Source organism: Ixodes scapularis, unplaced genomic scaffold (assembly GCF_016920785.2).
Source record: "Ixodes scapularis isolate PalLabHiFi unplaced genomic scaffold, ASM1692078v2 ptg000854l_1__unscaffolded, whole genome shotgun sequence".
Classification (NCBI taxonomy): Eukaryota; Metazoa; Arthropoda; class Arachnida; order Ixodida; family Ixodidae; genus Ixodes; species Ixodes scapularis.
This window is the reverse complement of record NW_024610056.1, coordinates 196,948-209,290: the sequence shown is the minus strand read 5'-3', so window position 1 is coordinate 209,290 and position 12,343 is coordinate 196,948. Positions and strand designations below refer to the sequence as shown.

The 12,343-nt window shown below is 44.0% G+C and overlaps 1 protein-coding gene across 1 annotated transcript in view; it reads left to right on the top strand.

The window, feature by feature from the left end:
- The window catches only part of LOC8032116 (DNA-directed RNA polymerase III subunit RPC1), a 45,378-nt gene that overhangs the window by 1,607 nt on the left and 31,428 nt on the right, over positions 1-12,343 (top strand). Inside the window, exon 2 of the mRNA XM_029979828.4 lies at positions 9,461-9,760. Within this exon, the coding sequence (XP_029835688.2) occupies positions 9,461-9,760 (300 nt within the window). The remainder of the gene's footprint in view (positions 1-9,460; positions 9,761-12,343) is intronic.

Below are 12,343 nucleotides of genomic sequence, written 5' to 3'. Positions count from 1 at the left end.
TTAAGCTTCCGCATTGAACATCTTCGCTCCTCGCTGGGCCTTTCTCTGGACCAGGTCGTCCTCGTTTGGAAAGTCGACGGTATTCCACCTTGGAAAACACAGCGAGTTGAATCTGACTGGTCTCTCGTGAAGTTCAACAAGCACGGCATTTCCCATGCTGTAATTAAGCAAGAGTTTGCTGAACTGCAAAACAAGTATGATGGTTATCTTCATGTTTATACAGATGGCGCCAAGACTTCATCTTTCGTTGGTTGCGCTGTATACTGTCAAAGCTTCTCCAAGGTTCAACGAGTTGATTGTATTGCCAGCATTTTTACTGCGGAGCTCTATGCGGTATCAATGGTGATTGACTATATTATCAGTAGGAAAATACTGAGGGTGGTCCTGTTTGTTGACTCTCAAAGTGTGATTCTTGCAATTTGCTCTCTTAAAGATACTAAAAATATGCTTGTACAAAAAATTCGATATAAACTTGACTCTGCTTTGCATGAGGGTCAAAATATAAAATTTTGTTGGGTACCCAGTCATATTGGCATTCAAGGCAATGAAGAAGCCGACAAGCTTGCAGCATCTGCTGCGAACCTTCGACAATCGCTGTCCTGTTTACCCTATCAAGATATTAAGCCCTTGGTGAAGTCCTCGATTCCTCATTCTTGGCAATTGGAATGGGACATGGAGTGTGATAACAAGCTCCATGTTACCAAACCTGCATTGGGAGTTTGGGAAAGCTCTTCATGCAAGAGCCGACTTCATGAAACATTGTTGTGCCGCCTGAGAATTGGGCACTCATTTATAACTCATAAGTATCTGCTTTCGGGAGAAGATCCACCCGTGTGTGATCAGTGTGGTGACCAGAGGTCGTCATTTTAGGTCGCCCTCACTCACCCTCACCCTCACAGCCACACTCACGTAAGCCCCTCACTCACCCTCACCCTCACAGCTACACTCACCTTCAGCCCCTCACTCACCCTCAAAGTCACACTCTCCTTCAGCCCTTCACTCACCCTCACTGAACCTCACGATCTTCACGGCCCTTACGCCCCTCACGCCCCTCACCGCCCTCACGGCCCTCACGCCCCTCACGCCACTCACCGCCCTCACGCCACTCACCGCCCTCACCGCCCTCACGGCCCTCACGCACTCATAGCCCTCACCATCCTCACGGCCCTCACTGCCCTCACCGCCCTCACGCACTCATAGCCCTCACCGTCCTCACGGCCCTCACCGCCCTCACGGCACTCACGGCCCTTACGCACTCATAGCCCTCACGCCACTCACCGCCCTCATGCCACTCACCGCCCTCACGCCACTCACCGCCCTCACGCCACTGACCGCTTTCACGCCACTCACGCCTCATGGCCCTCACGCCACTCAGGCCAGCTTCAGATGGGGCAATTTCGCCCGGAAACTTTACGTCGCAACACCAGCAACACGCGCCGCCCGCGATCACACGCGCAACCAATTGCTGCAATTTGCCGTCGTCATCATAAAATTTTATTTTTCTTGCACTATTTAGACACAATTACGCATTATAAACATGTTTTTATGCATTTAAATCTCGTTAAGAATACTAATGCACCTTTCTGAAACAGTTTATTTCCAAAAAACGATCGATTTCAAACGAGAACCAAGTCTTTCGGTGTCACCATCACCGGCACGAGGTATCACGTGAAAATTTTGCGTCCCTGATTAGATGCAGCCGCTTCAAACGTATTGGAATTACTCTGAGTTGCTTATTTCGAGCCGGACCCGATCTCAGCAATTCGTGTCAATCTAGGGAAAGCTTGAGAACAACCCGCCATTCAATCAATCAATCAATCAGTTTATTTTTTCTTTCAAGGGGTACACACTCCTCGAAATGGTACCTTGGTGCAAAAGGCGATCGTGTCGCCTGACTGGGCACCAAGGTCCAATGGGGGGGGGAAAGGGGGGCAAAATCCAGCAGCAACAGCAATTAAGGTTAAACTTCGACAAGAGAAAAAAATACTTTTACAAGATATAACGGATACACACATACATACACTCAAGAGAAAATGGATGCATACATAAAATTGTAAAGAATGAATACTAGCACACATTGATTATGTTGTTTAACATTGTCATAAAAACAAAGATTAAAAAGTAATATAAGACATCAAGCAAAAACGAAATAAATTTTTATTTATTTATTTACAGATACTACTGCCTTCTCAAGGAGGGCGTTGTAGGACGGGCTTCTAAACAATGACTGAAACGTACAATATGGGACAAGGCCAGTGCAACGAACATATTAAAGAGCAGAAACCGTGAAACCGACAACCGAAATACTGCACAACAATGAAACGAAACAGTGAGCATCATTACACTTTGCCATGTACATTTTAGCATTTACGCTAGAAAGCGAACAAGACATTGAACGATGTTATATACACAAACGACCAACACAACTTAGTTCGAGATATATAGCTGCCAAACTATTTCAGGAGCAGTGCATTGAAAAATTGGCTAACAGACAGCAGTCACAACAAAATCAAAACAATAAGCAATAAGTAGCCTCGAGGTTATTTAAATAATGAAAAGAGCGAGGCTTTAAATGATTGGATGGAAGTCGTGTTTACGATGTCAAAAGGCAGCTCATTCCATTCAGTAATGGTTTTAGGAAAAAAAGAAAACTTGAAGCAGTCGGTATGGCATTGATAGTCTGTAAGTGATAAGGCATGGTAGCTACGTGTGCTTCTCGCAGATTTTAGAGTGACATAGCGTGACCTGTCTATTCTAAAGCCATCGTTTATCAGTGTGTATAGGAAAGTGAGTCTGTTAATTTTCCTATGCGTTTGGAGGGGCTGGATACCGGCTATGCTGTATAGGGCACTCACAGAATCTAATCTTTTGTATTTGTTGTAAATGAATCTTAGTGCCCTCTTTTGTATTCTTTCGAGTTTATTTATGTTCGATAATGTGTGTGGATCCCAAATAATGTCAGCATATTCTAAAAGTGGCCTGATGGGAGATTTGTAGGCTATTAATTTTGTTGCAGATGTAGTCTTAAGTTACGTTTCAGATAGCACAGTTTGAACATCGCCTTCTGACACAGCGAGTCAATGTGGGCATTCCATCTGAGATCAGAAGATATAGTGACTCCAAGATATTTGAATGAAGAAACGTGTTGCAGAGCAGAGTTATTTAAACTGTATGAAAATACCAACGGAGACTTTTTACGCGTTATTGTCATCGAAACACATTTTTCAAGGTTTAACTGCATTTGCCATGTCTGGCACCAGTCACTGATTTTTTTCAGGCTCGAATTGAGATTAGCTTGATCTGCGCCATTTTTAATTTCAGAAAATATAACCAGATCGTCGGCAAATAGGCGAAAATTTATGTTTATGTTATCTTTTACTACGTCGTTTATATAAACGAGGAAAAGGAGAGGGCCTAACACGGATCCCTGGGGAACACCTGAATGCACTGGCAGTAATGATGATCGTTCCTTCTTTACCTCAACAAGCTGTTTCCTATTGCATAGGTAGTCTTTAATCCACCGAAGCACTTTGCCATTTGGTAATAATTTAGATAGTTTTACAAGAAGTTTGGGGTGTGACACACGGTCGAAGGCCTTCGAAAAATCTAAAAATATTACATCCGTTTGCCCCCTTTTGTTAATAATTTCCGAAAAATAATGAACTGTTTCCGTAAGTTGCGTAGTCGTAGAGAGCTTACGCCTGAATCCATGTTGTTCAGAACAAATAAAAGTAAGAAAAGCACTTCGGTATAAACCATAAAAGTGAAGAAGCTAGAATACATTCCTAAATTCCCGGCACATATAAAAATAGCAATCTGGCATTGTCCACACAATAAAATTAAAATATAAACGTGATCACAAGGTATACAAGATTTTTAATAAAAGCGGATGCACAAAAAATGCGGGTTAAAATTTAAAAAAAAAAAATGTATTTCAACATATCTATAGAATTATCAACTCAGTGGCAATCAAAAAGGAGCGTAGACTTTTTTAAATGTAGTTCGGTTTGTAGTAATTATGAAATTATTACCAACAGCATTTAGAAGCTGGGAAACCTGAAAATTTATCATTTGTTTTCCGTAGTTAGTCCTAATAGATGGTAGTCTGTATGTCCTTGTTGTCCTTAAGTTATATTCAGACAAATTTGCAGGAATGAGGTCAAAGCCGCTTATTCCGTTTCTATGAATAAGCTGCCCAAGCTTATAATGGTAAAGTTTAGAAAGTGGAAGGATATTTAATCTGTCAAATAGGCTTTCGGCTTCACTACAGTGATTCGAGTTGGTCATTATTCTTAACATACGTTTTTGTAAACTTACAAGTTCATTATAATTTGTTTTAACCGTGGTGCCCCAAACTAGTAAACAGTAGTAAAGTTTTTGATAAAAGAGGGTGTAGTATATCTGTACCTTCAACCATGTCGGTAGGAGGTCTTTTGTCTTATAAATTATTCCTATTGTTCTAGAGAGGTCACTTTTTATATGCTCAGTTTGCGTTGTCCAGGATAGTTTGTCATTAAACCATACCCCTAAGAATTTGCAATCAGTTATACGGTCTATAATGCAATTGTTTGTTGTCAAACATGGCAGTTTATTGATCTTTTTATTTTTTGGCGTAAATAACATATACTTTGTTTTTGAAGCATTTAATTGCATTTTATTTATGTCGAGCCACCTGTTTAAATCGCATAGGTAGTTATTAGCTTCTTGTTCTATTTCATCTACGGAAGTACCAGAAAAAAAGAGACTAGTATCATCAGCATACATGACTAAGTTTGGAGAAACTCAGATGTTTACAATGTCGTCTAAATAGATTATAAAAAGCAGAGGTCCTAATACTGATCCCTGAGGGACCCCATATTTAACAGTCTTAAGATCAGAATGGATGTCATTGATTTGTACGAACTGCTCGCGATTTTGTAGGAAACTCTTTATTAAATCCAATGCTTTACCCCTAATGCCATAGCGGGGAAGTTTTTGTAGTAGGATGTCATGATTGATGCTGTCGAATGCTTTTCGAAAATCCAAGTATATGCCAAGAGTAAGAAGTTTATTTTCAATGTTATTTAAAATTTTATCTTTTATATGCAACAAGGCATCTTCTGTTGATTTACCCTTTTGAAATCCGAACTGAGCTGTGGATAGAACTGAGAATTTTATTAAGAAAGCTTGAATTCGACTGTTTATTAATTTTTCAAAAACCTTCGATAGTACGGGGAGCACCGAGATTGGACGGTAATTACTGATATCCTTTTTATCGCCATTTTTATAAATGATAGTTATTTGCAGTTTTTAAGGCATGTGGGAAACTACCGGTTTCAAATATAAGATTCATGATATGTTGCAAGGGCTCACTTATAATGTTAGACACGTATTTGATCGGTTCGGCTTTTATGTTATCATCCCCGCAAGCGCTTTTATTTTTTAGTGATTTCATAACAGCCTCAACTTCAAAAGAAGTGACAGGATTCAGCATAATAGTATGTTCTAGGTGGGCTCGTGAAAAAATGCTCGATGACGTCGTATTCGAGCGATTGTATGCACCAACGTTTATAAAATAATAATTGATCGCATCTGCCATGTCACGTCCACTGAAAACGTCTGACCCAATCTGCAGTTCATTAAGGGGCGTATGGTTAGAATTGGGCTTGATGATAGAGTTCAAAGCGTTCCAGGTACGCTTAGGATCATATTGAATGTTATTAAACTTGCTTACGTGGTAATGTGATTTAGCTTTTTTTATGTCACGGTTCAGTGCATTTCGAAATTGCTTATATTCTAGTAGTATGCAGTTATCCCTACATTTTTGGAATTTTTCGAACAGTCTGTTTTTCTTGTTGGTACGTTGTAACAATTCTCTTGATATCCATGGTTTTCGACACTTATATCGCCGTGTTCTAAATTTCTGTAGAGGAAACACTGCGTCATAGCACATTAACACCAAAATTGCTCAGAAAGATGCTCGATCTGAAGGGGGCCTCACGCACTCACCGCCCTCACACCACTCACGCACTCATGGCCCTCACGCCACTCACCGCCCTCAAGCCCCTCACGCACTCATGGCCCTCATACCTCTTACCGCCCTCACCGCCCTCGTGGCCCTTATGGCCCTCACGACCCTCACCGCCCTCACCGCCTTCACAGCCCTCACCGCCCTCACAGCCCTCACAGCCCTCGCGGCCCTCACTCACCCTCACGGCCCTCACTCACCCTCACACTCATGAATTTTCCTGGTTCAGAAACTCACTCACCCTCACCTCACCTGTGAAGATGAGGGTGAGTGAGGGCCCTCATGAGTGAGGTTTGCCGAGGTATGGTGGTGACAGGCTCACTGTTTTACATATCTTGTGGTTGTGTCCCGGCCTTCAGCCCAAGCGCCGCATTCATTTCCCTGAATTTTTTCAATATCATATCCCATTTCATCCTGCTTTCCTTGTGGGAGAGAATCCTCTAGCCCCTTTTGAACGAGTAATAGAATTCCTTAGTAGTACTGGCCTTTTACACCGACTCTAGCCTTTTGGTCATACTTTTCTAAAACCCTTCCTTTAGTACAACGATCCTTACAATTAGTTTGGCGCAGATGGCCTCATAGCTATTGCACCATAAACCCCCAAAATCTATCTATCTTGTTGCCTCGACTACGGCGTCGTGCTCGTGAGGTAACGGTGTTCACACCGTGGTGACGTCATGGTATATACCTGACGTCATCATGTGACATGGCATTCTAGCATCACTTCGCATGACCCCGTGAGGTCCCGTGGCAGTGTGATGTTGCGTCAAGTGGTCACATAATGTGAGGTCATGTGATTTGTGCATGGTGGTCATGTGAGCCCATTACGTCGGGCGATACTGTGACATTACGGTGGATCTGTAAATGTCACGCATTTAGAGCGCCTTCGGGGTATACCAGGGTTGGTTAAACTGCGGTTCTTTGTGGGTCCAAGTGCAGCTTGCAAGTCAATGGTTCGCATACCCTCCAGAGCATGGTCAGGAGAGAGACAAACACAGCTTGCATTTTGGCAGGCTCGTGCCACACTACATGCATCACAGCAACTGGATAAAGAGCATCAAGGTCAGAAACAACCATTTTGCTCTGAGCAGAATTTGTTGCCGTCACCAAGATAAGGCCAGAAAGGGGGCGCGGTTCTTAAATGCAATGCATTTAAGAACCGCGCCCCATTTCTGGCGCAGCTCTTGACTTAAAATCATTATTTTTATGACTCGTTGCACATGTTCGTCTGGCCACCCCTGGGATGTACTAAAGACCTGTCGTTGTTTTCATTTACAGTGGGCTCTACCGCCCAGTAGGATCCAGATTGCTTGGTGTGCAGTACCGTCTCGCCATAAAGGTTTACACGTGCAGCATGGCGCTGGAATTGCGCCGAGTCGGGGCTGCACCCATCGGTGCTTCTGTCTGTGGTGCCTCACCACACAGTTAGTGCTGCATTGTGTGTGGAAAGAGGATTGGGTCTCGCGCAGCAGAATGCTCATACATCGCAGTGTCTACAGTCGGTGTCAAGAGTCTGGGAGTAGCTCCTCCCACCTCTCTCAAGAGCTGAGAGGAGCTTCCCCTAAACTATTTATTAACCTGTCGCCGATCAAAAGTGCCAAGTTAGCACTGTGCTCTGTGTGTGAACAGGCCTTAGCTTGGCCAATGGCGAAGGCCCCAGTGAGCCAACTAGCACGTTGTCGGAGTGAAACACATGACAAATTGTTGTTGGCGTGCTCTTCTCCTGCGATGAGCTGCCGCGTGCTTCGCCCCATTGCTCTATGTAAGCGTAAAACAAAGTATGTCGACACCATCTACCATTGCTTCAGAGGATACTGTACTTTCGAAAAACAATTTTTGAACAGCCTCAATAGGCCACATATGTCACAAAGTGCTTTTCCTCCTAAAATATTTAAAGAAATATTATTACAATATTTACGATGTGACGGGCAATTCATGCAGAGATATAGATGCAGCACACAGGCCTTCCTACCTTTCATTCCTCCGGTGTGTTTCTTTAGTGCTTGGAGAAAAAAGGCGTGCGGAACAAGTATGTGGTGCACATACCTCTCCTCTGTGCTTGTCCCGTCCAATGAAAAACTCAGAAAATAAAATCTATTGTGACATCACTGTGAAATTAACCTCCAAACAGAAGTCATTATTGAGACGACGCTCACGACCCAATCAAATCGCTGCTAACTTGAAATGCGTCATTGTAAATATTGCACCAATCTTTCTTTTTTTTTTTCAGGGAGTGTTTTTTCTAACGTTAGTATCTTATTCATGCAGTTCAAAATATGTTTTTCGGGAGTGTAGTGTCGTTTAGTTGCACTCTGATGGCAAGCTCTCAACTGCTTAAGCACATATGCCATTCTTAGCATTTCTTCAGCCCTAAGCCTCGAGTGGATGTGTCACCCCAGCTTCACTTGGGGCATGGTGCTGAAATGCGTCTTCGAGGCTGTATTCGAAAATTGAGTCGATCTCGCCTTAGAGTAAATGTTCTGCACCTTGGCTTTCGAAAACCTAAGCACCTCCAGCGTTGCTCTGTTGTCACGTGACATGATCCGCCGGAGTAACTCGGATCCATTTCAGTAAGATTTGGAGCACATTTGTGACCCCTCAATTTCTGCCCCCGGCGGCGGCGTGGTGGCACGGCGGCCGAGGTTTCTACGACAGATGCCCATTCTACTGTGGGTTGCTCTCGAGCTTGACAATCAATGGAAGCTTCGGCGGCCAAGAGTTAAAATGTCGCAACTATGGCGACACTCGTGCTTGCCTCTCTTTTTTTTCAAGAAATCCCGTGCCCAACGGTTGGGGTTGCAACGCGCTGGTTCCTGCGACATAACTTGTTACCGCTTTGGGACCACTTTCATCACATGGGCAGTTTAGGACACTGTACACACCGGTTTAAGACGTGTTGCGGGCACCATGGCTCAGCGGTGTCCGATCATGTGCCAAAGTAGTGCTCCTCGACTGCTCGGAATAAATCGTGCGGTGCAAAAAAGGACACTAGGCGAGTATAAGGCTCGCACAAACAGTGTACCGACTACCAACTGTCTTCACCTGCCCTTGCATCTTCTACTTGCACCTTTTTCTGCACCCTACTATTTATTCAGATTATACAGACACGCACAAACACAGCACTGGCTACCTGACTGCCTTGTACTTGTCTTCGTGTTCTTTTTTTTTTTTTTTTCACCATTTTATTTGTGTGAATTCTGAAGACATTCTAACACAGCACTCCTATTGACCGTCTTCTTCTTGCGGTTGTTCTTTTTCGTGCTGTTTTATTCCAGCTGCAAAAAAAAAAAAAAAAAGATTCGACTGTTGGCTTTTTACTAATAGTCCTTGTGTCATCTACTCTACCCCTTGTCTTCTTTTGCACCATATTACTCGTTTTGTTCTCAAAGACAAATAATCAAAGCTCTGACTATCCACTGTCTTTTACTCATTTCATTGGTTCCGGCCACCCAGGTGGGCGTGCCCGTGCACGTGGCCAAGATCCTGACCTACCCGGAGCGGGTGACTCAGCACAACCTGGCGCTGATGCGCACGCTGGTGCGCAACGGCCCGGACGTGCACCCGGGGGCCAACTTCCTGGAGTCCCGGGACTCGGGCTTCAAGCGCTACCTGCGCTACGGCAACCGGGACCTGCTGGCCCAGCAGCTGCGCCCGGGGGACGTGGTGGAGCGCCACCTGCGGGACGGCGACGTGGTGCTCTTCAACCGGCAGCCCTCGCTGCACAAGCTCAGCATCATGGCTCACTTGGCCAAGGTCGGTGGGGACGTTTGCCCCGGTGTGAAATGCTTCTTAACTCGACCGCCCATCCTACGCGTGAGGTGAAACAAGGTACAGAAATGCCGAGCACCTTTCAAGCAGGAAATGTTTTCTCACGGAACCCCCAATCCCAATATTCTGTCCGTCCGTCTGTGCATTTCTGCTCTAAATTTTGCGGGAAAATTGATGCCACGTGACCCATGCACCAGAGTAAGTTTTACAGCTAGATTTAGCGATAGAATCTATAAAAATATAGATACTTCACTGCCTGAATCCACTGATTAATGTCTTCGAATCAAATTCGAGCGATCGCTCCTTACTCCTTTGACAGTCAAATTTTTTTTTTCTTTTTTTATGAGGTTTTTTAGTTGTTGGGTTTTGTTTCTAAAGGTGTAGTGTAAAGAAAGGGTTAATTCCCAGCTTTTTCTTAATTATGTAGCGAGAGCACGTAGAGTGCTTGCGCACTGTTCAGGTTAAGAAGCATCGAATGGAAATGTTACGCGCTAAAACTTGCGACATATTTTCCGCTGGTTTTCGTTTCGGCACTTCCGCGACGTTCCGGCGGTTTCGGAATCCGCGGCGGTTCGATTCAACTCTGGAAAGCGTTAAAAGTCTGAATCGGAAGAGCTGGTACTCCAGTTACTGCCTGTGTCGGAGAAGCCGACACGCAATGCAACCATCTCGCACACATCACATGCACAGAGCGTCTCGTTCCAAAGTTATAAATAGCCCCAGCATGGCGAAAAACTGGGCGAATATAACGTTTATGGATTGCCGAACAGATAAGCAATAGCAGATCCTCCCACGGTGGGCGCAAGTTCGCTTTAAGGCGGGCAGTCGCGTAATCGCCATTCTACATCCACAGCGACAACAAGGGCGAAAGCGTGGAACGCTTGTTAACGGGATCCCCCAACCCCGAAATTTTGTCCCTACCTCCGTCCATGCCTTTCCCCGCCAAATTTAGCGGGCAAAATGACACCAGATAACCCGACACCACGGCTTCGCGCGACACCACAACTAGATCTCGCGATGGCAAGTTGCGTGACGTCAATCTCCCCGCGGCAGTTATCTGACAAATTTCAAGCGGACGTCAGTTCGCGCAGTGTCAGTTTCCCCGTTAAATTTATCGGGCATATTATTAAACAATGTTCTTCATTCCCTCCAATGACTGTTTGAGGTCTTGTAAACTAATTTAGTGGTCGCTCCCTAACACTGTGTTCCATGTATTGTAGAACTTGGGGCATAAAGGTCGCTGGTAATTCTGTATTTATTCATTGTTTGTTATTTCCCGAAACAGTCGTGGCCTATTTTCTGTTCTCCCTTGGGATGGTCTACAGGGGGCGCTACGAGTCTTCAGCGTCAATCAAGTGCTGCGTGATTGTCACATGACATTTGGAGGAGTCACATGATGTGTTCACAACGCTGAATCGGCTGGGATGGCTCGCAGTGTCTGCCGCACTCCATCGTGAGGCGAGATGAACTTTTGCCGAAGTAGACATAGATGACAAACTAACGAGACAGCACAAAAGCAAATCTAAAATCAGGCGCCAGTAAAATTGAGTGGTTAGGGCACTGTTAAAGGAGTGCTCAATCCTCAGACTACCTACAAGAGCACTAGATGCGTCCAGTCTGTCCTCGGTTCATCAGAAGAGAAAAAATAGAAAGGGGCGTTGTACATCTTGAGGGTAAAATGCCAAGAAAATGAAGACAAAGCGGAAGGTAACAACGGGACACGGTGTAGCTTTAATACAAATTTTAAATCAAGATTACATTTCAATTAATTTTGATGTTTATCTTGGCTCAAAATTGAGTTGAAAGTAACTCCGTGTCCCGTAGTTACCTTCCGCTTTGTCTCGTTTTTTTTTTTGTGTTTTACCTTCGGAGTGTATCTACACCATCTAGACCCATTGGCCATTTTTAGCCCGGGGTATTTTGCATAGAGCATTCTGATATCACAACTGTTTCTGCGAGGGATGGAAAAAGGCAACAGCGAAACAGGACTGGTCCGTTGCAAGTTAAGGGAGATGCGGGTCGAAAAACGGCAATATATGTATTGCAGAAAACATGATTTTGGGTTTTACGGTGTTTTATCGCCTTTGAATCAACATATTTTATGTATAAAAATACATGGCAAAATCAGTCAAATACACATTTGAAGACCTCCCTGCGACCCAGACCGACGTAAATTTCAGCCATTTTTTTTTTGTGTATATGGTTCTTCAAATTGTGACATCAGCCACCATCACATTTGCATTTACTGGTATCCCTAGATGTTTCCTCTCCATTGCAGTCTTCTGTAGCTTCAAGTTCTCACGGAAAACAATTAGCAATGTATCCTTTTTCCCTGCCGCAAAAGAGTATCGCTACTTATCTCTGGTAACATTTGCACGCATTTTTGTCTTTATGTAATTTTGGGGCATCTTAACAGTTTGTCCAGAATAATTTTTGTATTACACATTGTCCCGTCACTACCAAATTTGGCAGGCACATACTTTGAAATATGTAGAATGGAATTACCTAGGTTTGGTTGGAATGTATATTTTTTATATTTATGAAATATTTAGCTCGTTCCTGACCGTG